This window comes from Neomonachus schauinslandi, chromosome 3 (genome assembly GCF_002201575.2).
Source record: "Neomonachus schauinslandi chromosome 3, ASM220157v2, whole genome shotgun sequence".
NCBI classification, from domain to species: Eukaryota; Metazoa; Chordata; class Mammalia; order Carnivora; family Phocidae; genus Neomonachus; species Neomonachus schauinslandi.
Genome location: NC_058405.1, coordinates 91,270,931 through 91,294,606, shown reverse-complemented (window position 1 = coordinate 91,294,606; position 23,676 = coordinate 91,270,931). Strand labels below are relative to the sequence as shown.

Sequence of the window (23,676 nt, the reverse complement as noted above, 5' to 3'; positions counted from 1 at the left end):
TGACTGAGTTTGCACCAGTGAGTAAATGATGAAAATCTGTTGAATGAATGAATGAGTGAATGAATGCACACACGCACGAATAAATGAGAGGTTGATCCTGGTGAGTAGGGAAGGAACAGGAAAACGAGGGCTTTCCTTTGAGGACCACTAAGTCCTTGTTACTCTATTTATCTTTATTTTCCTGTGGTCCCGAGTTGGAGGCTGGTACTTCGGACTTCATTTCTTGAAAGTGGTCCTTGCTCCTCCCCACTACGGGCAGTAGGAACTTGGGGCTCAGATTTTAAAAATCTGGGGTAAGGGGCAACGACCGCGCTCGGCTGGTGTCCGTGAGGTCGTTCCCAAGACCAGATGAATCTCAGAACTAATAATTCTCAAAATTAATTAAACCCTCCTTCCCAATTAGGAGAGTATTAAGTTGGCTGCTTCCGTGGCGGCCGGGAATCTGGGTCGGCGGATCCCGGCTGGGTCTGGGGGCAGTCCGTGTTGGTGAGCGTCTTTGTCTTTTCCTCCAGGGCTGTCACCCAGGACTATGAGCGGCTAAGATGGAGACGTCGGCCTCAGTCACTACCACGGAAAAGAAAGACGCCAAAAGTGGGAGCCTGGAGGGTACTGCTTTCCCCGACCCGGGCAGGAAGGCCTCGGCTCTTGCGGTGGCCACGGCGGTAGCTGCCCACGGAGGTACTTTGTGTTCTGCACGCTTGGTGGGCAGCAGGGGTGTTTTTCATTAGCCCGTTAGGATTTAATTAGACTGGTGGCCGATGTCATCAGGCAGGCATGCTGGGTTTATGGGGGGCGAAGAGGAGGGTGTCCCCCCGCACTCCCGGGGATCCCAGGCCCCGTGATGTTTGCCGGCAGGTTTCTCAGGGGGTCTGGCCGCCCTCAATCTGCCAGGCGGCCCTGGGTGCGTTCGCTTGGCACGTTCGAGATGTGCCAGAGACACGGCTCCTGGCCTCTGGCCCGCCAAGGACTATTTTGGAAAGTAATTGTCTCCTGATCCCTTCTGGCTGTAATTAGAGGGTCAGGTACGGAATTTAGTATCCTTAGGTGAATTTCTGGCCAACTTAATTATAACAGAAGGACTACACGAGCCACAGCCTCTCATTTACTGCCCCGAAGAGAAATAGTCTCTGGTTTCCACTGGTCCGTGCCAGCATCCCGTCGGGAAAGTTTGGCGGGAAGGCGAGACCTCCCCTTGTGTGCGCGCAGTCCATCTGGAGGCCACAGGACTATTTCTGTCTCTGAGGAGTGGAGAGCCTTAGATTTCTTTTCTTTCCCTTTTTATTCAAGTGCATTTAGTCATGGCCTGTTGCTCCCGCCGCTCAGGCACAGCTCGGAGAGCAGCGGGGCAGACTCGCCCTCGCGGGGGCCGGGTGTGCAACCATGGGCGGGGCCTCTCACACTTGGATGCGCTCACACACGCAGCCGGGCTTGCTGAAGTGCGGAGCCCCGTTTAGCAAGGCGGGTGGGCGCGGCTGAGTTACTGCCTTTCCCACCAGAACTCAGGTGATGCTGACGCTCTTGGCCCACGGCCGGCTGGCAGACCGGGCGCAGCTGGGGACTGGAGCCCAGGGAATCGGGCAGAGCCTCGGAGGGGGAGGAGGGAGTTGGTGTTTCCAAGAGTGACCAGGAGGACTTCTGGGTTGTTGTTACTACATTTACTTTTATTCCCCCAGCCCATGATTCCCAGTTGGAGGTCAGTATCAGGGCCGTGTGGCCCAAGGCGGGAGAGGGAGATCCGAGACCAACCTTCTTGCTCCCATGGGGAGGCGGGCGTTTGGCCCTCCCTACCTGGGTGATGCCCCTCGACCCCTGTCCCTCTTGGAGATGAGCTCTCCAGGCCCTCCCTGTGTGACCAGCTGGGGTGGAGGCAGGAGCTGAAGCCCAGGGTGGACTCCCCACACAGGGGAGGGCAGGGAGGAGCGGGGAGGGAAGGCTGACAGTGGGAGTCTGGAGATGGCTGGGAAGCCCCGCGGCCTGGTCCCAGGGCTGGCTCGTCCTGGGCCTGGCTATGTCTGCATGTTGATCTGTTCCTTCTCCAGGGCTAACCCTGCCCTGTGGAGGCTGCTCAAGCTGTCCGTCTCTGCCTGATGGACAGACACATGGGGCTCTGTGGCCTGAGGGAGCTCGGGCAAGCCTGGGCCTCCGTGCCTCTCTGGCCTGCACCTGGGCCCTCTGCTCTCCCTGCCTCGGCCGGGGTCAGCCTCTCCCGAGCCATGAGTGGATCATGAACTTCTACGCGGTGAGATTTACTGCCATGCCGCAGTAGCAGAGAACAGACCTAGGCAGTAATTAGACAGCGATTAGGCTGTAATTGGGGGAAGCCCCTCTAGCGTCAGACCTGATTGTCACCAATGTGCAGTAATAGCTGATGCTGGAGGGGATCTCGATCTGCGGAAACAGGCAGCAGGCTTCTAGCTTGGGGTGCAGTAGCTCCACGGAGGCTTCCAACCCTGCTCTACCCCACCCGCACCCTCACCCTAGGATGTTGACCCTGCCCACCCCTGCAGGCCCCCGTCCCCTCATTCCCTGACCCCAGAGGAGCACTTGGCCGATGCGGTTCCAGCAGAGGGTGGATGTGACCCGTCTTTGGAATGAGTCTGGAATCAGGCACAACTGGTATGGGGGAGCCTCCTCCTCACCACCACCACCTCCCCCCACCGCCCCTGGTTGTCTGCACAGCTTATGGGGAAAGGCCCTCCAGGAGTCGGGTAGGAGTAGCTGCTCTTGCATGGGGCAAGGCCGGGGGTATCTTGGAGTGGGGGCGCTGGTGCTGGTGGACCATGACACTGTGTTCCATGGATGGGGTGCGGGAGGCCCAGCGGTGCAGCCCAGGGGGCTGGCCTGGGTCCTAATTGCAGCCACATCCCCAGGGCTGTGCCTTTTTCCATTCTGGGCCCTGTTTTCCCAGATGTCATCCAAAGTCTTCATGATCTCGTGACAATCTTCTGTCATTGAACACTTAGGCTATTGCTAGTTTTTCACAGTAGGAAGATCATGAGGAAATGAAATCTTTCTGCCTAAAGAGGTATGCTCATTCTTAGAACCAAAGCCATACAATCCCAGTGGTGGGATTGAAGCCCCTGGAACGGGAGGGTGGGGCGAGAGGATTGGATCAAGGGGTCAGAAGGTGGCCTGGAATATAGTCCCCCTACCACACACACATCTGGACACCTTGCAGCCCTGCCAGTTTGTAAGATCTGGTCCCTTTGTCATTGCTGCTGGTTGCTCACCACAGTGCTCCCAACGTCCTCAGACAAGGTCAGCCATCCTCTGGACCGATGTGTGATAAGCCACAAACACTAAGCTTGTGGTTCCAGGAGAAGCGATTGATTAATCAAACTATGGAACATTTGTTGAATAGAACATTATGTAGCCACTGAAAATGTTTATCAAGACTTTATAATAATGTGGCAGTGGGGATGTGCCTATGTTCTAATAGTAAGTGAAAAAAGCAGGATACAAATCATATCTTACCTCTGTCACCTGGAAGTACCATTAGCAGTGGTCGCCTAGGTGGGACTCAGGGTGATGGATGATGCATCCAGGAAGCTCATCCCTTTGGTTCTTAAGGACCTTCAGCCTTCTAGAACTCTCTATTAGAATGTAACTTCTCTGAGAGCAGGGATGTGCTGGAGCCAGCCCCTGCTAACTTGTGTGAGTGGAGTGTAGACATCTTCCAATTCTGCTGCCCTTGACCTTGTGTTGGTAACTAGAAGTTGGCCACAGTGGGATTAGTTAAGGCAGGAAAATTGGCAAACACTACAAATCCGGGCCGTCCTCTCCTGCCGTCTTCTGCCAGAGCCTGTTGTCGAACATCTCCCAGCCCAAGGAGCTACTGGGTAGGAGGCTGGGGTGGCAGGCACATCTATTTCATGAGTGCTCCGAGCCTCTCCATTTTGTAAATGAGATTGAGACGAGGTAGGGAAGGGACTTGCCCAAGGTCACCCACTGCTTTGACGGAGAACGGGGTCTGAGGCTCCATCTCTTCCCCGTCACATGGTGAGCGTCTTTTTTTGGTATTTGCTTTTAGATGGTGATTTTAGACTGTTGGTGGGTGATTTGGGCCTTAAAGGCCAGCCCACTGATACTCGATGGTAACTGTCCAGTCTCTGCACCAGGCATAGCAAGTCACTCGTCTGTCCAACAGGCTGACAGCACCTTCTCTCTTCCAGATGGCCAGTTCTTTGAGACCTGGGGCCATGACTTACCTGCAGAGGGACCTGAAAAGTCACCTGGCCTGTCTGGCCCCTGTTGCTTGACCTCCCTTAGGTGTCAGAGGCTGGACCTGCTGGGGGCTGGGCGTTTCCCCTCGGAGTCGCTACCTCTCGGAGACCGTGTGTGCACAGCAGAGCAGGGCGGTGGCTGAGGGCGAAGCAGCACTGTGGTCAGACTAGCGCAGGTTCAGTGAATCACCTGTCTGGCGGGAGGAGACTCCAGAGGCCCAGGCCGGTGGGTCCCTTCCCAGCCTCTGGAGCTGTGGTGCTAACACTTGGGAGGCCATAAATCTTTTAAAAACACATTTTGGCCCAGAGCTTTTTTTCCCCTTTAATTTTTGAAATGGCGTAATTTTAAAGGCAATTTGATTCAGATGTTTTTCATTGCTTTTCACTGAAACTGCCCAAATGCTGTCGTATTTTCCTCCGCAACAGTGGGTTTTCTTTCCAAAACTATTTCTGAACCTGTCTGTGTGCCTCAGCTGAGCACCAGGGACCCAGCTCCTTCAGGCCTCCGGGGCTGGGACGATCGGAAAATCTGGAGCCATAAAACTTGGAACCAAGTCTTGGTCTGAGAGCTTTGCTAAGTCCTTGAGGTCAGAGCGCCAGACAGGCTTTAGAAACTCTGTGAGGCGCTCACAGTGGTACCACCTTACTGTTGTGGAGCGCCCACTATGTGCTGGGCCCGGGTCCTCCCGGTCTGGTCCCCCACCAGCAGCTGCAAGCAGCATCCCTAGGAGTTGGGCCCCGCCACCCCAAGGCCTCCAGGAGCACTCCTTCCGGGAGTGGGGCCCAGCAAGTTGCGGGGATTCTGATGCCCTCGTAAGTGTTGGGCCCTCCGCGTTCTAGCTGCATGAGGCAGGGCGCGACTTGCCATACATAAAGTGGGAATCACATGCGGAGCTGCTAGGGGACAATTACGGGAGATAGCATGTGCTCAGGCCGGCGTGGCACAGGGCACCTCACGGGGGGTGGCTGTCCCCGCTGCCGCTCTTCTCCCAGGCGGTCCAGAGAAGCAGTAGGAAACAGCTCAGACTCTGGAGCCACACCACCGGGGTAAGGCCCCACTCTGCTGACCTTGGGCACGTCCGAGCCTCCGTTTCCACATCTGCAAAATGGACACAGTAATGATCCCTACCTCACAGGGTCGTGAGAATTACTTGAGTCGGCAATGTAAAGTGGCAGGCCCTAAGTTAGCTCAGTGTGAGGCCCAGGTTAAGTCTCTGCTTTATGAACTATTGCTAGTTTTCCTTTTCCAGGCCCTGGAGGCTCTGCCTGACTTAGAAAGTCTTCCCTTCACTGGTGACTCTTGCTGGTTGACTTGTTGAGGCTGGACAGGGGTAGGAAGACCAGATTTCTGCGGTCTTCCTCCTCGAGAGTGGTGGAGGGAGCCCTGGGCTGGAGAGCGGGCCTGAGTTGCTGTCCTGCTTTGCTTCACTACCACAGGCTGTCCTGGGTAGGTGACCTGAGTGGGTCCCTGGCCTTGCTCACTCAGCCTTCCCCCTGTACGCTAGAAGGTGGGATCAGACCAGAGGTTGCCAAAGCAGCCCATGAGACAGCTGTTATAAATGCAGATCCCCAGGCCATTCCAGACCTGCTGGAATGGAATCTCCCCCAGCCGGGGCCTGGGCGTGGGTATGTTTACACGGGTTGCAGCTGGTCCGAGGCAGGGACTGCATCCCTGGAGGGGGCGCGCTAACTGGGTGCAGCTGGTCTGTACTGGCTGAGCGGTGACCTGCTTGTCCACCACGCTTGAGTACTGGGTGACTCTTGGCACTTGGCTCCTTGCTTCAGGGGGCTTCTGTGCCCCCCACTGCCCTGGCCACCCTGTCATCTTGTCTGCTGGCCCTGCTGGCTCCCTCGAAAGTCTCTTCCAGGCACATTTTTGCACAGTGGTGAGGCATCCCTGTCAGTCTGGAATACTGCATAAATACCAGGCTCTGTAAACGAGTCAGGTGGTGAGCATTCTCGCTGAGGTGCCAGGGTGAGGAGATGTACCCAAGTCCCCTGGACCTTACCGTGCCCTGTCACTGATAAATGCCTCTGAGTCCCTGGTGTCTTTGCCCTCCCTCTGTCTCTGGGCCATCCCCTTAGGATGCCCTCTGGGCAGGGCATTGTTCACCCCCAGCAAGGCAGACACCCGGTAAATGATTGGGCAGGGAGGGGAGTCTGACACTGTCATGCCAGTGGGCTGGTGTGGCCTGCTACCCCTGAGGTTCCTAAGGGCCAGGGTCAATCGGGCCCCGGCTCCCTTCCTGAGGCCCTCTGCAGCTTGCCAAGCGGACCAGCCTCCCCGGCCTACCCGAACGGCTCTGCTTGGGCCGCACACTTTCGCCCTGAGCTCGAGGATGCACTCAGGTGTGACTAAGTGGGCAATTATTCTTATTTAAGTGCTTTTCAGGATGGCTGTTGTCGCTGCTACTGAGTTTGTTTTAATGGCCCGGCCACATGGAACAGCCAGTTGCCATCAGACTTTATCCAAGAGCAGAGCTCAGTCCTCCCCGACAGCTCCGCGCACCCAGGAAGCGGGATGCAGTGCGACCACCGGGGTGTTTTCTGGGGTGGGGTGGGGGGCTCTGAATGACTTAACGACGCCCTGGCCGGTGAGGTCTCAAGTGCCAGGGCTGTGCTGGAGGCTCGGGGCACGTGGGGCCGAGGTGAGGGTTGGAGACTCCTTGCGGTCCACAGGGAATATGGTAGGAAGGACCTGGGCTATTCCCAGCTGCCCACTGTTAGCTGTGTGCTCTGGATAAGACAGCTCACTTTTCTCAAGTGCGTAGAGTGGAGATGGTCATGGGCACTACACCTGGCTCTGGGGAGCTGAAATGGGCGAGTGTTTAGAGAGTGGCCATCGGAGGGTCTCTGTAGTGACGAAGTAAATGTTAGCGACATGAATCTGAATGCCCGTTCCTCTTGCGTTTTGTGGTCTCATGCCACCCTGAGACCTCATGCTCTAAAGGTCTCTCTGAACGTCACTCAAAATAGCTGCCATCCAGGGGCGCCTGGGTGGCTCAGTTGGTTGAGCATCCGACTCTTGGTTTTGGCTCAGGTCGGGATCTCGGGGTCGGGAGATCAAGCCCGGGGTCAGGAGATCGAGCCCGGCATCGGGCTCCGTGCTCAGCGGGGAGTCTGTTGGTGATTCTTTCTCTCCCTCTCTGAAAATAAAGAAATCAAACAAACAGACAAACAAACAAACCAGCTGCCATCCAAATCGGAGCAGATGCCCCACTGGCCCCAACACAGCAGCCCCCGCCCCACCTCGGCTCAGCGTTCAAGGCCCAGCCCCGGGTCTGTGCTCTGGGAGCCTTCCGCTGGCCCACCTGGCCTCTCCCTGCTGGTTATACAGGCCGGAGCACACACATTTCCACTTCAGATCTGCGTTGTGTGTTTCTGGCTGGCTCATGTGAGCTGGTGAGCTCTGCCCACAGGGAATAGAAGCCCCTGAGGGCTGTCCTCGTGGCTCAGGCTCATTTCCTCCCCTTCCCCTTCTGGGCAAGACATGGTCTTGGCAGACATGGTCTCGCGTCTTGTGGTTCGTTGTGCATGTTTAACTGTTGCAGAGTTACAGAACCGGGAGAAGCCTGAGAGATCATCTAGTTCAAATCTGTTCATTTTACAGATGTGGACGCCAAGGTCCAGAGACCTGAGGCACCAAGGGTCATCCGGTGACACCCCTGGGACCGGAAACCGATTGGGCAGGAATTGCCCATGGCATGGGACACAGCTGCTCCCGGCCCTGCCCCCATCCTGTCCCAAACCCCAGCTTCCCAAATTGATGGTGTTTATGTTGGAAACATTTTTCTGACGTTTGGTTCTGTCAAAACTAATTTTAGCATTTCTAAAGCTTGGTAAAAAAAATACAGTCTCATTACTTTGATGTCAGTGCATAGTTTACTATTAGTATATTCTGGGGTTTATCATTTTAGTCATGTTTAACACGGCTGCACCAGGCATGCACTATTAAATCTGGCTTATTTTACATTCCTGTCCGGAATTATTTATTTGTAACAATTTCCTCTCTATCAAAAGACACAGCTAATGCTGTGTTTTAATGTGTTATTTACACACAAAATAACCTATTTACAACTCAGTGTGCGCCGGAGGGAGAATGGATGGGCCCCAGTTTCCTGCTTTCTGTTATATCGGAGTTTAACAATCTGGTTTGCTAATAGAACCATTTATCATTGGTGTGGGGAGATAATTTATTTTATGTTTGTGGCCAGGTCTTACCGCCTCTGATCTTGGGAACATTTTGAAGATAATGAAGTCAGGCCTGGTGTTTGGGGTGGAAGCAGGGCTCCCGAAAGAGGAAGGAGACCCTTGGCCTTCCAGAGGTGACCTGGGTGCCTCTGGGTTCCCTGAGCTTGTGAGTGCATCCTACAGATGGTTCCGGGACACCAGTCCGAGATGGGGTGATGTGGAAACCCTGTTTCTGCCCTTCAGGAGCTCCCAGTTGAAGGCATCGGGGGACAGAGAACAGAGCACTATGGGGACACTCGGGAGATGGTGACAGATCCTGCCCAGGAAGCTTCATGGGGAGGCAGCATCGGACCTGGGCATTGAAGGATGTGCAGGGTTTCACCAGGTGAAAAGAGGCAAGGGTGGGCAGGAGGGGCAGCAGAATGGCCCAGTGGGAGTGCAGGGGCTTGGGAGGCAGCATTTGGCCAATGTAGTTCTAGGGTGGGCCTGAGAGGGGCTCCTGCCTCAGTGGCCGGTGGGGTATCTAGACTCTCCCCTCGCCCCCAGGCCTCAGGGAACCAGTCACAGAGGTTTAAGGCAGACCCCTGCCACGTCAGATTCTCAGTGTCCACTCGAAAGGGCTACCTGCAGTGAGAGAGGTCTTGGGCGGAGAGACCAGACACAAGGAGTCCCCCCCAGGGAGGGGTCCTTGGGTCTGGCGGCCAGGCATGGCAGGGATGGACAGTGGCATCTGGCACCAGTGGGACCAGGGAAGGACTGCTCGGGAGTGAGGCCCGGGAGTGTCTGGGGCTCCTGCGTGGATGCGTGGCCACTCGACCACACAGGCTGAGGTCCTGTGGCTCTGTTGGAGCCTCTTTAAGTCCACATTGATGGGCTAGGAGGCCAAACAGTGCCTCCGAATGAACTCCTGCCCTCGCAGAAGCCAGTGCCAGGCCCTAGCTTCCCCAGCTCCAGGCCCTGGATGGGATGGAGAAGAGGAGGAAGAGAGGAAGACAGCGATCCACACTTAGGGATGGACCCAAGAGAACTAGAAACATAGCCCGCACCAAAACCTGTATACACATGTTCAGAGTGACGCGATTCAGAATAGCCCCTGAACGGAAATAACCCGGAAGTCCATTAGCTGGCTAATGGATGAACAAAATTCAGGATATTCACATATGGAGTATTTTTCAGCCATAAAAAGGAACGCAGTACTGAATTGTGCTTCAACATGTATGAACCTCGATGACATTATGCTCCGTGACAGCAGGCAGACGCAGAGGGCCGCATATCATAGGACTCCGTTTATGTGAACTGTCCCAAACAGGCAAATCTATAGAGGTGGAAGTAGAGGGGAGGAGGGAATGGGGAGTGACTGCTAATGGATGTGGAGTTCCTTTTCGGGTGATGAAATGTTCTGGAATTAGATTGTGGTGATGGTTGCACAACCCTGCAAATATAGTAAAAACTACTGAATTGTATACTTTCGAAGGGTGAATTTTATGGTATGTGAATTATATCTCCATTTTAAAAAGGAAAGAGGGAGGGAGGAAGGAAGGGGGAAGGAATGGAGGAAGGGAAGAGGGGAGGGAGGAAGTTAGGACGAGGGGCTGTCCTGGCCGAGGCCTGCAACTCCAGCGTGAGTCCCCAGGCTGCATGAGCCGCACTGTCCCTCAGGGGACGACCTGGTTCCCCGGCCAATGAGCAGCCTCCCCAGCCAATTCTATAGGCTCCAGAAACTCTAAAAATAATTGGAGTGGAAGGAGGGTGTCTAATGACAAAGTAAATAATTACATTAAGGGTGTGAGTTTGGAGGGAGCGGAGTAAATCACTTTAGAAAGAGCACAAGCCTCCAGCTAACTTCCAGTCCTTTATCACCAGATCCCGTCCTCCCTCGGACTCTGAATAATTAATTGTGGCAGGCATTGTGGGCCCAGCCACAGCAGGGGCTGCCGGGGTCAGACGGGGCCGCGAGAGATGGCTAGCCCGCAAGCCAGGGTGCCCCACCAGCCCCACCTGCTACTCCAGGTCCCTGTACCACTGGAAGTCAGATGCTTTGCTGGGAAGGGCTAGGGCTCAGGGCTCGGTGATGCCCCTCAGCTGAAGAGGGCCAGATTTTTCTGTGCTTCTGAGAAGGAAGAGCTTCAAGGGGCCATGTGGCCCACTGAGGCCCAACGAGGGAATGGTTAGCTAAGGCCACACAGTGAGCAGGTGACAGGTCTGGTAAGAAGCAGATCAGGGACACCCAAGCCAGGAAGCTCTACCAGCCCTGGGGCGGGCACCCGGGTTGGGTGGGCCCTAGACAATCAGTGGTGTCCCCAGCCCCTGAGGGAGGATCCAGGCCCTTTTCAGAGCAGTGTCGGCAGAAGGGGGGTGCCAGGCAGGTTGTGGCTCCTGGGAAGTGGCGTAGCTGCCCAGGGTTGGCACCATGAGGGGTGTGGTTGTCTGATGCACCCTCCCACCTTCTCTGTCCCGGCCCAGAGGCCCCAGTTTGCTCCTTCCCTCCACTGTCCTCTCTCCCTCGACCCCATGGCCTCACCCTGTCCTCAGCAAGTCCCAACCCATGGCTCTGGGGGCCCCTTTTCCTCTCCCCAAGCTTCTGCCCACCCTCAGGTCGGCTCGGCTCTCATCCAGAGGCCTTGGAGGTTGGGCAGGCAGCCACACTTAATGCTCAGCCCCAAGAGGGACATTTGTGATGTGTGAGGCTCTGGGAAGACAGCTGTACCTTGGTTGGCCAGAAAGGATGGCTCTTCTCTGATGGAAACCGCGTCAGGATGCTCAATTGCAAGGGACAGAAACCCACTCAGACCTTCCGAAACTACGTGGATCTCATGGCCTCCCTAACTGGGCAGCCATAACCCGCTGAATTCGAGATTCCAGTGATGCCTTTGGGACACGGTCTCCTTCTCGCCATGCTCTTGGTCAGCTTGCTCCTCAGTTGGCACGCAGGCAGCCTCTCCTCACCGGATGGCGAGAGCTGCTGTGGGGGAATGTGGGCCTGGCACCCTGAGCTCTCATGGGGCAGGTCTCCTTCCAGGTGACTCTAGCGAAAGTCCAGGGCCTCTTCTCATTGCCCTGCCTTGGATCCCTTGTACCCTGTGAGCCAGTCCCTGTGACCAGGCCATGTGCTCTTATGGACACCTGCTGGTATGGGGAGGGTCCGCCTCCCTGACCAGTAGGGACCATGCATGGGAGAATGGACCCCATGTGATGCTGGGTAGGCCAAATAAAAATGTCCCCCTCACTTCAGCCAGTTGGCAGGAGGGGGACACCGTGGGGACTCTGGGTGCCCATAGACACTCGCCGGTGAATGGAGTCAGAACTCTGGCTCTTCAGAAGCAGGGAGCACTCCTCTGGTCCTCCCTTCCCTGGGCCTCCCCCTCTGGGTTGCATTTGGAGTGCCCAGGTCTCTCTCCCTTCCCTCCTTGTCCTTTTGAACTCCCTATGGGGGAACATGAAGTGTTTTGAGAAGTACCAGGGGCGAGCCTTAGAGAAGTGACAGAAAGTTCCAGAGGTAGTGCCACTAAGGAGGGTTTCCTAAAGAAGGAGAGACATGTAGGAGAGGGCCCTGAGAAGGGGACATGAACAGTGGAAAGGGATGCAGGGTAGGGACCAGAGCACCTGCCTGAGAGGAGGCTTCACACAAAGGGGTAGGAGGAGAGATGCAGTTGGAAAGGGAGTTTTGAATGGCTGTGGGGAGCCTTGGGGAATTTGGACTGTGGGCAGTAGGGAGCCATGGAAAAGGCTTGGAGCAGGGGAGGGACATCTGGAATAAACTCACTCTTCTGCTAGATTGACTTGCATCCTGTGACTTGAAGCATTCCATCCCCACTAATGAAATGCAGATGATTCCCGCGGGATTGCTCTGCTTTTCAGATGTCTCTCCCTCCCTCCCTCCTTCCCTCTCTGCCACCCTGCCTCTCTTCCACCTTTACACGAATGTTTTTTGGGGCTTCGCGTGTGCTGAGCAGTGTTCTAGCCACTAGAGGCCCTGGACTTTTGCTAGAGTCACCTGGAAGGAGACTCTTCTCCACGTGAGCTGTGTCAGGCCCACGCTCACACACAGCAGCTCTGAGCAGGCAATACACAGTCCATTTCTTCCGGAACCGCGACAGGAAGTACCCGGAGAAATGACCACGCTGCGAAGAATGTCGTCTGGGTCCTCCGGCGGGGAGACAGGGCTGGCCTGTGTTTCCCAGGGTTGTGAAAACCACTGCCTCTGTCAGATATACTGGGGAGATAGAGTGGAAACCACTTGCTGGGGGAGGAGAAGCTGATGAGCTGGCCCTGGTCATCTCTGTGCCACGGGGCAGGGCACCTCCCTGCCATCCTTGTGTGGGGAAGTCGGGATGCAACAGGTGCAACTGGGGTGGAGCCCGTGGGGCGAGACAGCTGGGCTCTGAGCACCGTGGTTGCAGGGGCAGCTCCTTGGTCTGTCGCATGGGGCGGGCATACCCTCCCTGGTAGGGCTGAGCTCAGGACTGAGGCAGAGGCCCCGCCACAGGGCCATCCTTGTGGGGCCTCTGGAAGGACTGACTCAGTACCAGCCTGGGGGACCCCTTCTCTCTGTTTCTGAGCCATCACCCCAGAGTGGACCTCTGGGGCATTTCCAGCTCTCGGGGAGACCGTCGGGGAGCCCATCCTGGGGACATCACCCTTCCTAGTCCTTCAGGCTGTTGGGATCCCCTTTCCCCTGGCCCCATCCTTGACATGCAGTCTCTGTTCTCTCTCCCTGTTTCTGGAATGTTCCCTCCTGGGCCGTCCCACTCAGGTCTGGCCCAGCCGGGCGCTCTCCTCACCCCGGACCTGTCTGTGCGTCCCGTCCTCCACTCTTGCACAGCGATGAGGGTGAGCGTCCCGTCGGGGAGGCCGAAAGCCGTGGCCATTGTTCTTGCCGTAGATTGCCGGGCCTGAGTGAAGGCGTGGCAACAAGTGGCCTTGTTCTGTTGGGGTCTCTGAACTCAGAGACACATGGGCCCCCTGTTCCTTGGCAGCCTCCACCCCCCCGGGAGCACTGGGAGGTCCTGAGGAGGCTGCCACCAGTCCGTGTGTGACATCTGGGAGTGTTCGGAAGTATGCTCGGCGTGCCGCGGAATGGAAGGCTCTGCCCCTCTCCCCTTTGGTGCCTGCGAGTCACTAACGCTGACCAAATGTCCTGGCAGGGCCGTGGGTGGTCAGACATGGTTTTTGTGCATATATCCCCAAGGAGGAATCAGAAGCTTCTGGGATCTTAAAAAAAAAAAAAATGAAACGAAAAACAGAGTCAGCGTTTCCCTCTGCCCTGATTCTAGGAACTTCCTTGCTTTGGGGCTGTGGAGAGGGCAAGAGCGGCCTTTGAACATTTTTCCCAGAGGAGGTGGGGGTGGAGTGGGGACCACGGGGAGACGTGGCCCACGCGTCTTTGAGCTCCCCCATCCCAGAACCGGCCCATGAGGGGCACACGCGGAACAGCCTGACCCGCTCAGCTGGGTTGGGTCTTGGGAGGGAGAGAACCAAGCCCAGGGTCAGACTGAGACTCTTGGTCCTGCTTTTGCAAGAACTTCTCGGCTGGGTGGCTGCCTGGGGCAGATGGGCCCCCCTTCACAAGTGTGCTGGCTCATTCCCTTGTCCGTGGTCTTGTGTGCATGGATGCATCTGGTCCTTCATCCTCAGGTGCCCCCTCCTCACCCTGGCTCCCACGGCGCCTTGCCTCTCTTGAGGACAGCGTCCTCCTCACCAGATCACCAGGCTGTGCCAGCCCCCCGGGTCCACCCCGTCCTGAGCAGAGAGTCACCCCCAGCCTCCCTGGCCCTCAGACTGTGCCCCTGATTTGAGGTTCCTTGCACACAGGGCATCCTAGTTACAATGCTTAGACTCTACAGTGAGGATTCTGGCACACATGATCTATTTGGAGGGGTAAGGAGGGGACAGGCGGAGGGGAGGCAGGAGAGGGAAGGCACCATAGCAAGCCAGCTACTACCAAGAACTCCTGCACTGTCACCCCAGGGGGAGACTCCAGGACCCCGTGTGATCCGTCCTGCCCAAGAGGCAAGAGAGCCAAGGTCTACACACCACCAACCCGTCAGCCCTTGCTTGAGGGCTGCTCTGGCGCTTCCGGCCTGTTCGGTTGTCCGGCAAAGGGGGCTTTGGAAGCAGAGAAAACCCGCAGTTAGTCACCGGTGACAGTGACCAGAAGTTGGGTGTGCGTGCACCGAAGTGGGAAGGGCGTGAGGGCAAGAGCATCTGCTCTGTGGAGACAAGGTGGTGGATGCTTAAAGGGCATACTTTCTGGGGGTTTAGGCATCCTTTTCTGTGTCCCTCTCTGGGTGTGAGTGTCCTACAAGGGGTACTTCCAAGGCCGAGGCAAACAGCTTGGCTGTGGTCAGACCTGAGTGCCTCCGTGGGAATGAGTTTATCAGATGCTGTGTTGAGAGAGTAGGTTTGATGGGGGAAGAGCACAGGAGGAAGGGAAAGAGGCTGCTGCTTAGGGAAGGGGCCAGAAACGTGCCCGAGGGACCCAAAGACCCCCCCCAGCTGTGTCACCAGAGATAAGAGCCCGTGTCCCGCCTTCTTGAGGACTGTCAGTGCCCGAAGTCCGGAGAACCAGGGACGGTTCTCCTAGCCTGGCCTTCTGGAATGGAGGAGACCCCAGACCCCGAGCCCCAGGAGTGAGCCTGATTTATAACCAGTCACTAAAAATATATACAGTGGAATGAAAGCTTCGTTACCGAGCAGGCTCTCTCCGGCCATTGTAAAGATAAGTAACGGCAGTTATAAGGCCACTTAAACCCTTACCTTTGGGGTGTAAAGGGGTCTCTGCAGACAGTAAGTCTTTATCGGGAAGTGTTTACTCATAAAAAGCAGAGTGAAGCCTGGGAGAGAAGGCATCTCCGCCATCGGGCCTTCTACCTTTGTGGAGCCGAGGCCCTTCATAACGGGAGCCGCAAATCACTGTGGCCCAAAGTTGGGGGTGGGACAGTTAAACCCGACAGCCGCCACCATCTGCCCCAGTTCCCGTTCCCCATCAGTGGAGGGGACCGTCATGGTGGGCGGTGGCTCCCTGGCACCATAGGCCGAGTGTGAGTCCGAGCACTGGGCATGCGTGGCCCCCGCCTGCCTCTCGGGTCACATGGTGCCCCTCGCACACGCCGGCCCTTGGTGGCTGCGCCTTTGTGCGGCTCTCCCTCTCCCTGGGATGCCCTCCTCTGCTCTCCTACCGGGCCGGCTCCTGCCGGTGCCTTCAGGAACATTGACACCTGTTCCCCTAGACACCCGCTGCCATCTCAGTTCCAGTCTGGACAGGGGAGCAGAGCCACTGTGAGTGACATGGGCCACATGCAGCTGGGACATCTGGCTGGGGGAGCCCTGAAATCTCCCGAGGGCTGCAGCCTCTGCATCTGGTGCTGGGCCAAAGTCAGCGTAGGTCAGTGGGGTCTGCAGTGGGAAGGAAGGCCGGGTGTGACATGGGAGAGACTGTGGACAAACAGGAACCGGTGGGGACAATCGGAGCATACGTTTGTCTCCCTCTGCTAGCTCCCAACCTCACGCTGGACGGGATACGGGGGAGCAGTGGAAGGAGCCTCTGCGGGAGCTATGCTTGCTCTAGGAGCTCCATGGGAGTCCAAGCCATGGGGGCTGGAGCCGCCAGCTCTGCCCGCCTTGCTGGGCAAGCCACAGATTGGCCATGCAGGGCAGAGGCTGAGGGTGGCCCGCCTGCCGCCCTGCAGAGAGGCTTCCCAGACTGTCTAGTCCCTTCAAAATTACCGAGGACCCCAGAGAACTTCTCTTTATGTGCACTATCTCTATCAATGTTTACGTTACTAGAAATTTAAGGTGAGAACATTTTTAAATGTTTTCATTTTTAATCCATTTAAAAATAACACCAGTAAGCCCCTCATTTTTATCAACAATAGCTATTCTCCAAAATAAGAAAGTTAGGGAGAAGAATGGGATTGCGCTTTTGTAAATCTCTTTCATGTGTGGCTTAAGGGAAGGCAGCTGGATCCTCCTATCTGCTTCTGCGTTTGCATATCTGTTGTAATATGTTGTTTGGCTTGAAATATGCGGAGAGGATCTGGCCTCCCATAAAACATACTTAGAAAAGGGAGGGATGTTTTAAAAGACTTTTCAGCTGATTGTAGACATTCTCCTTTGATACTACGCGGAAACTTGACACAGGGTTGTTTCTTAAAGTTACTTGCAACAGGAAATCCCAAACACTATCAAAGGCCTTTCTGTATTCTGTTTGTTAAAAATCCACTGGTCTCTCTTGCACTTTGAATGGCTGTTTTTTTTTACGCTCGCATTATTTTGTGTCATCGTTTGGAAATACTGGCTTCTGTCTTTGGGAACCATTGGCTCATGGAGTGGACAGCACTGTGAAAGAATGAGGGAGAAAGATCATGGCTTGGTGTGTAATTAAAACACTGTGACTGTCCCCCTTGCCTTGAAAGAGGACCATGCTTCACCCCATCCTTCCTCCAGACCTTGAGGATTTCAGCTGTGGTGAACCCGAACCTGGAACCACACCAGGAAGGGAGTTCTTGGCAATGACGTGTCCGCTTAGCCACATTGCCATGGTATAAAGCCACCCCAACACCTCCACGGGGGTCTCTCCCTGAAGCCCCCTCACCCCTTGGTCCCACCTGCCCTCTGGCTGCATTTTCCCTCTTCCCCTTCCTTGATGGAGCTGTCTCTGCTCTCTGTCTACAAGCCGCACCCCTCAGGACTGTGCCTGTCCCTTCATCCTGATGGCTTGGTGAGGTCTCCATGCTGCTCGGTCCCCATGTTGCTCAGTCCCCATGCTGCTCTGTCCAGTGGGTGGTCTTCGTGCCTCCTCTTATGAACTCACCAGTGCTTAGTCTCACGCCCCCGGTCCTCTCCTTCCCTGGTTTTTGGACACCATTCTCCCTTGCGTGGTCAACTGCCCCCTCCCTTCTCCCATGGCCCAGAGTCCCAGGGGTCTGTCCTCCACCACAGGCCACCTCCATTTCACCGTGGGGTCCCACCTTGTTAGCTGTCTCTGCCCCATGAGTCTCACACTCAGACCCACTTATCCAATGGCCTGCCTGTCATCGGACTCCTGGATGCATAATGGTTCCCTCTCACCCCCCTCCACACCCACAGCCCCCCCTCCCCGCCCCGGCCTCCAAGAGGACAGCATCATCAGCCCCCCACTTGTATATGACAGAAACTTAAGGGACCTGTGTCCCCACAAGGCCCAAGATTCAGGGTGCCATGGGACCTACCATGGATGCACCTTTTTTTTTTTTATGATGAGATTTTTAATTTTGATTTTTTATTTAAATTCAGTTATTTAACACTATAGTGTATTATTAGTTTCAGAGGTAGAGGTCAGTGATTCATCAGTTGTAATAACACCCAGTGCTCATTATATCACGTGCCCTCCTTAATGCCCATCACCCAGTGACCCCATCGCCCCACCCCACCCCCCTCCAGCAACCCTCAGTTTGTGTCCTAGAGTTAAGAGTCCCTTATGGTTTGTCTCCCTCTCTGGTTTCGTCTTGTTTTTTTTTTTTTTTAAAGATTTTATTTATTTATTTGAGAGAGAGAATGAGAAAGAGAGAGCACGAGAGGGGGGAGGGTCAGAGGGAGAAACAGACTCCCCGCTGAGCAGGGAGCCTGATGCGGGACTCGATCCCGGGACTCCAGGACCATGACCTGAGCCGAAGGCAGTCGCTTAACCAACTGAGCCACCCAGGCGCCCATGGTTTCGTCTTGTTTTATTTTTCCCTCCCTTCCCCTATGATCCTCTGTTTCGTTTCTTAATTTCCACATATGAGTGAAATCATATGATAATTGTCTTTCTTTGATTGACTTATTACATTCAGCATAATAGCCTCTAGTTCCATCCATGTCATTGCAAATGGCAAGATTTCATTTTTTTGATGGCTGAGTGGTATTCTATTGTATATATGAACTGTATCTTCTTTATCCATTCATCTGTCAATGGACATCTGGGCTCTTTTCCATAGTTTGGGTATTTTGGACATCGCTGCTATAAACATTGGGGTGCAGGTGCCCCTTCGGATCCCTACATTTGTATCTTTGGGGTAAATGCCCAGCAGTGCAGTTGCTGGGTCATAGGGTAATTCTATTTTCAACTTCTTGAGGAACCTTCATTTTGATTTCCAGAGTGACTGCACCAGCTTGCATTCCCACCAATGGTGTAAAAGTGTTCCCCTTTCTCCATGGATGCACCTTCCTAAAGCCTCCGTGCCCCCCTGTTATACACGAGGCCCAGAGGAGTCTCCCAGCTTGCCCACGGGGTCACCATGAACAAGGAGGGGGGGACTAGAATCTGATGGAGTTCTGGGTTCAAACCCATGCTCCTCCCCTGCCCTGTGCCTCCTCAGGTATCCTGCCCTTGATTCAAGTGACCCCTCGAGAGGTCAGAGCTGCTTGAGCCCTAGGGCCCAACCCCTTGCAGAGGGTGGTAGTAAGAGCCAGAAAACTGCAGAGAGCCCCAGCATCCATCCCTGGGGGGTGGCAGTGCCTCTCTAAGCCTGAGATGGTGGTGGAGGTTGACGGCACCTTCCCTGGGACTGACAGGTCTGAGCCTGATCCGAGAGTTGCCATTTGGTGCATCCAGGATTTGTTTTTGTTTTTTTGTTTTTTTCCTTCCATCCAAGAAGAAACCTCTAAGAAGAAAACAGATCTGCCTCCCTAAGCAGTCCTTGGGGAGGAGCATGTAGGGGCCATAGGCCCAAAGCAGAGATAAGGGTGCGTGCTGACCTTTTCAACTGGCTAGGCCCTCCGCCCCTGCTGCATGTGTCAGGCATTTAGTGCAAAGCCAAGAGCTGGGCCAGGTCCTGGCACTGCTATCTGCTTACAGAGTGGGGGCTCTGCAGATAGGAGCAGGAGAGTCTCCTGCTGCAAGACCAACAGGATCTGTTAACATGCACATGCCTGGCTCTCCTTGCTCCCCCTGCTCCCTCCCCGCACCCCCAACCCAAGCACAAAACACTTCTGAGCCTCCTGAGTTTGTCTGGCTCCCAGCAGGTCTCTGCAGGGGACCTCTCCCACCCCACCCCCATATTTTCCTCTAGGCCCTCTGCCTCTAAATCCCAAGGCTCCTTCTGGGCCAAATTCAATTAGTCAATTCTGTTTAATTCAAAAAGCATTTGGATGTTTATGGAAGGCCTACTGGTTAGCATGTTGCCAAGGCCACCCGGCTACTAAGTGGTTCAGCCAGGACTTGAACTTGAGTCTGTCTGAGCCCTAAGTGTAGGCGCCTCTTCCTTCGTGGTGCTGCCTCCTCCTCCATCTTCTGCTGATAACTTGCTTATCTGGAGTAGCCAGAACTCCCTGCCTTCTTTAACTTATACCCGCTTCCAGTTGATGTGCTGGGAAGACCTGTACGTCCGTTAGAATTGTTTCTAAACCAAGAATCCAGGGGCACTGAGGAAGGGCTCAAGAGGCTCTTCTGTGGACGAATTATACACGGCTTGGTGCAAGGCCTCTGAGGTGGAGGATTGGGGCCCAGGTGCTGCTTGTCCCTTTCTGGGCTACAGTTGGTAGAGATTGCTTAGCTGGTGAGTGACCTCCTGGGGGGTGAGCTTTGCGCTACACTTTGAAAGTACCGATAGTAGACAATGCAGAGTCATAGAATGCTGGTCATCGAGACTGCTTTTGTAGTCCCTGTCCACCTCTTCTTTTTTTCTGTCTCTGCCATTCTTCTACCAGCTGTCCTGATGGCAGGGACATAGAATCCTTTGCCATGAGACTTGGTCTCAAGAATAGTAAATCTTAGGGACTCTGAGACCAACCTTTTCTTCATCCAGTTGCAAGTACTGAGCAGTCATTGTGCCAGTCACCGTGCAAATACCTCACCATCCAAGCCCCCATGGAACCCACCAGCCAGGAGGAGGGACTGACAAGCACATGGTTAGGATCTCAGTATGGTTAAAGACTTTGAGAGAGGCCTGCTGTAGGTGCTTCTTCCTGTCCCCAAGAGAGGAGAGACAGGGAAGGCTTCCTGGAGGAGGCATGCCTGGGGCTTGGGTCTTGTGGGATGAATAGGAGTTCGTTAGGCAGAAAAATGGGGCATCGAAAACAGAACTTGAGCATAGGCAGAGGGAAAGGTAGCGGCTGAGATGCTGTGAATCTCAGCACTGCTGAATGTTTTGCTGGAGGAAACCTCCTCCAGCAGCTTCTCTTGAAGCATCCCACCCTAGAAAGACTGGGCTTGACAAATGCAGGCAAAAGAAAGATCTAGGGCGGTTCCTTAGGCCTTCTGTCTGATTTCCTCAGCTGAGTTTACTATGTTCCCTCTGGCTCCCTGAGAATCAGGACAGTGGAATGCGGGTGGGTTTTGGAAGTTTCTCTTTCTCTTACCCACTGAGCGCCTGCTCTCTCCTCTCATGTGAGCTCTCGGCCGTTGTCCTCATAGTCGCTGAATTCACAGTAGCTCGGCTCTGGGGCCCTGGGTAGGGGGACTGTGAGCTTTCCTCCCAATTGGATGCCCTGGAAGCCTGAGAGGGTTAAACCACCAAGCCAGCTGGTGAACATTAGTCCCCTTCTCCAGGCGCTAACGTCAGAGGCTGAGCAGGAGACAAGGAGCTGGTGGCAAGAGGAGGCAGAGGGCTGCCTCGAGGCTCTCCTGGGTGGGCTCCCCACCCCGGCAACCCCCAGGTAGGCCGGCTGTGGACACGGGGGCCTCAGGAGGACACGCGGAGAAGGCCCCCCGGGCCAGCCAGCGGACATGAGGGGCGTGAGGGTCCGTGTCTCTCTCTGTGAGAGTTCTTGTGCAGTGGCAGAAACTTCAGTGGAAAGGAAGGGGTGTGCGTTCTGGGGAGGGGCGCTCTCCTTATGGGAGTGGGGTGGGGACTGACTTCCTTAAACAGCTGCTGAGTGTCCCGTCAACAGAGCAGCAGGCAGGATGGGCCTCCCTGCAGCTTCTGGAGCCCCAAGGAGCTGCTCCGTCCTAGCCCTGCACACCTCAGGGCTGTGTGCAGCCCTGAGTGGCCAGGGGAGCCACTCGCCGAGGTGGCTGCGGTACATGTTTTCTCGGTCTGCCTGGGGCCAAGAGGCCTCTCGAAGGGGTTGCCATATGCCAACTCAGTGACTAGTGTGTGGCCTCCCCGTGGTTTCAGACGCCTCGCCAAGACCCGGGAGCACCCCGCCTCCCCCCGGGGAAATGGGAAAAGTGTGTGCGCTCCTTCCTAACCGGCAGCCTGTCTTGGTGTGGCCTGCCCAGCCTGCTGCTGCCTGGATGTGACAGGGATGCATTTCCCGGAGGCGTCTGTGCAGGGTAAGTTCTGCGGGTTGCAAGGCTTGCAGAGGTGCGGCCGGCCCAGTGGTTAACTGGCTCCTGGACTTCGGGGATCACATTTACTAGGCCTGGTATGTGATGTATTTTCCTCTTTTGACTGCATGTGGGGAGCAAAATATCCAAATTAGGGGTGGGCCTGTGGCTCAGCCAAGCGGCATCATGAGTGGCCTTCTACCGTGGGAGAAACTAGTAGATCCGACAGACATTTCGGGTGACCGGGTGGGAATCTCAGCGTGCCTGGGCTATCACACCCATAGAGGAGCACTCGGTGGGGTGTCCAGCGGCTGGCCCGTCCGACCACCAGCCTCACTGTGGTGGGGTCCGCCTGGACGCCGGGCTGAGGGCTGGACATGACGAGGAGGAGGGGAGAGTCCGGGTAGTTCCGGAGGGGATGTGCATGCTCAGTGGGCAGCCTGACCCCAGGTAGTCTGGCCCATCCCCGCCCCAACTCTTCCTCCTTCATTAAGTGGAGGGAAGGCTGACTTAGACTATTAACAGCTACTTGGGAAAGGCCCTTTTTCTGCTTTACCGCAATTGGCCCTTTACAAGGCTTCTTAAATCTGTGCCATGACCCCCAGAGGGAGACGTAATTCCATTTTACCCGTGGGGAAGCTGAGGCACTTCCTGTCTGGTGACCTGTCCAGGACTGCCCAGCTGGACAGCAGAGGGGCCCCTAGGTGCCCGGTGGCTGTTCTCGGGCTTTGACTCCACAGGGCAGGGGAGAGAATGGCCTCAGGGAATCGGGCTGCTGGTCGACCTGGCTTTGCTGTATCCCACCCCTTCAGCCTGGAGAGGCGGCTGCTGTGGCTAAGGCCCAGCTTAGTTCATATTCCCACTCCGCCCCTGACCGACTGGATGAGACGTGGAGCAAGTGGTGTTGCCTCTCTGGGCCTCAGTGTGGTGGGTGAGGGCAGCCTTCCAGAATGCCACTGGTCCCGGCACGTGCCATGGATGCAGCACCCCGCATACAGTAGGTGCTCGAGAACCACAGGGCTGTGGGCTACGATTCAAGGCACGTGGACAAGGTGGCCCTTTGGAAGCATGTTGGTATGCTTCTGGGTAGGCCTCAGGGCTTCAGAACCGTTGTGTCCTCCCAACTCCTGAACCTCGTTTCTATCATGAGGACCACCCCACCCCCCCGCCCGTGCACACTTGGATGAATTGGATGAATGCAGCAAAGCACAGGGAACATTCTCACATTCTTCTCTGCTTCCGCGTCACATCATTTCCATATTAGCTTGTCTTTCCAGTTCTTTCATTCTAGGCAAAAATTTCTTTTTCAGTGTTAGGTTCAAATGAGGAAATTAAAGAGCAAAACCCAAACAAAACGACAAGAAAAGCAACTCCCTGCGCTTTTAGAATTCAGAGCTTCCGAGGAAATGGTACTGATGCAACCAAAATGGCTAATTTCCTGTTTGGCTTTATTTTTAATACACTCCAAACCCATCTTCCGCCTCTCACCCTGGCTCTTCTGCAGGTACCCCCACATTTGCCCCTTTCCCCAGAGGTCATCTCCATGGAGTGGTCTAGGAGTGGCAGGTCGAAAGGGTGTTGTGGGAGGCCACCTGGCCAGGTGGACTCAGTCCGCAGTGAGAGGCAGGTGAAGGGCGGGCAGACGGGCGTCCTGGGAGGGACCCCTCCTGCCCCCGCCGGTGGCTTTGTGTTTCCAAGGTGAGGCAGCTTTTGACATGCAGCAGGCTGCACACCATCTTCGGTATGCCGTTTGGTCCCTGGACTTAATGAGTTCTGCAGGGACGCTCCGCTGTAGCTAAAGATCATTTACCTGAATTGCTTTTTAATTTCTGCCGGGGAAGCTGCCCCTGGCGCGGTGTAATTACATTATAATTTACAGCAATCCCAAATCTATAAATTTAGCCATACTGTGGGGGGAAGGGACGGGAGCTGTGTGGGGGCTGGAGGAGAGCCGAGCCCCCCATCATTAAATTAACCTCCATCTCTGGGTGCAGTTTCCAGTCACTGGACAAGTGGGAAGAGGTAGAGAGGGAC

At 55.4% G+C, this 23,676-nt stretch overlaps 1 protein-coding gene across 2 annotated transcripts in view; it reads left to right on the top strand.

The window, feature by feature from the left end:
• The first annotated feature begins 542 nt into the window (after window positions 1-542).
• The window catches only part of GLI2 (GLI family zinc finger 2), a 180,481-nt gene continuing 157,347 nt past the window's right edge, over window positions 543-23,676 (top strand). For both annotated transcript variants that reach the window (XM_044913258.1, XM_044913259.1), the window contains exon 1: window positions 543-678. In XM_044913258.1, coding sequence (XP_044769193.1) covers window positions 543-678 — 136 coding nt within the window. The remainder of the gene's footprint in view (window positions 679-23,676) is intronic.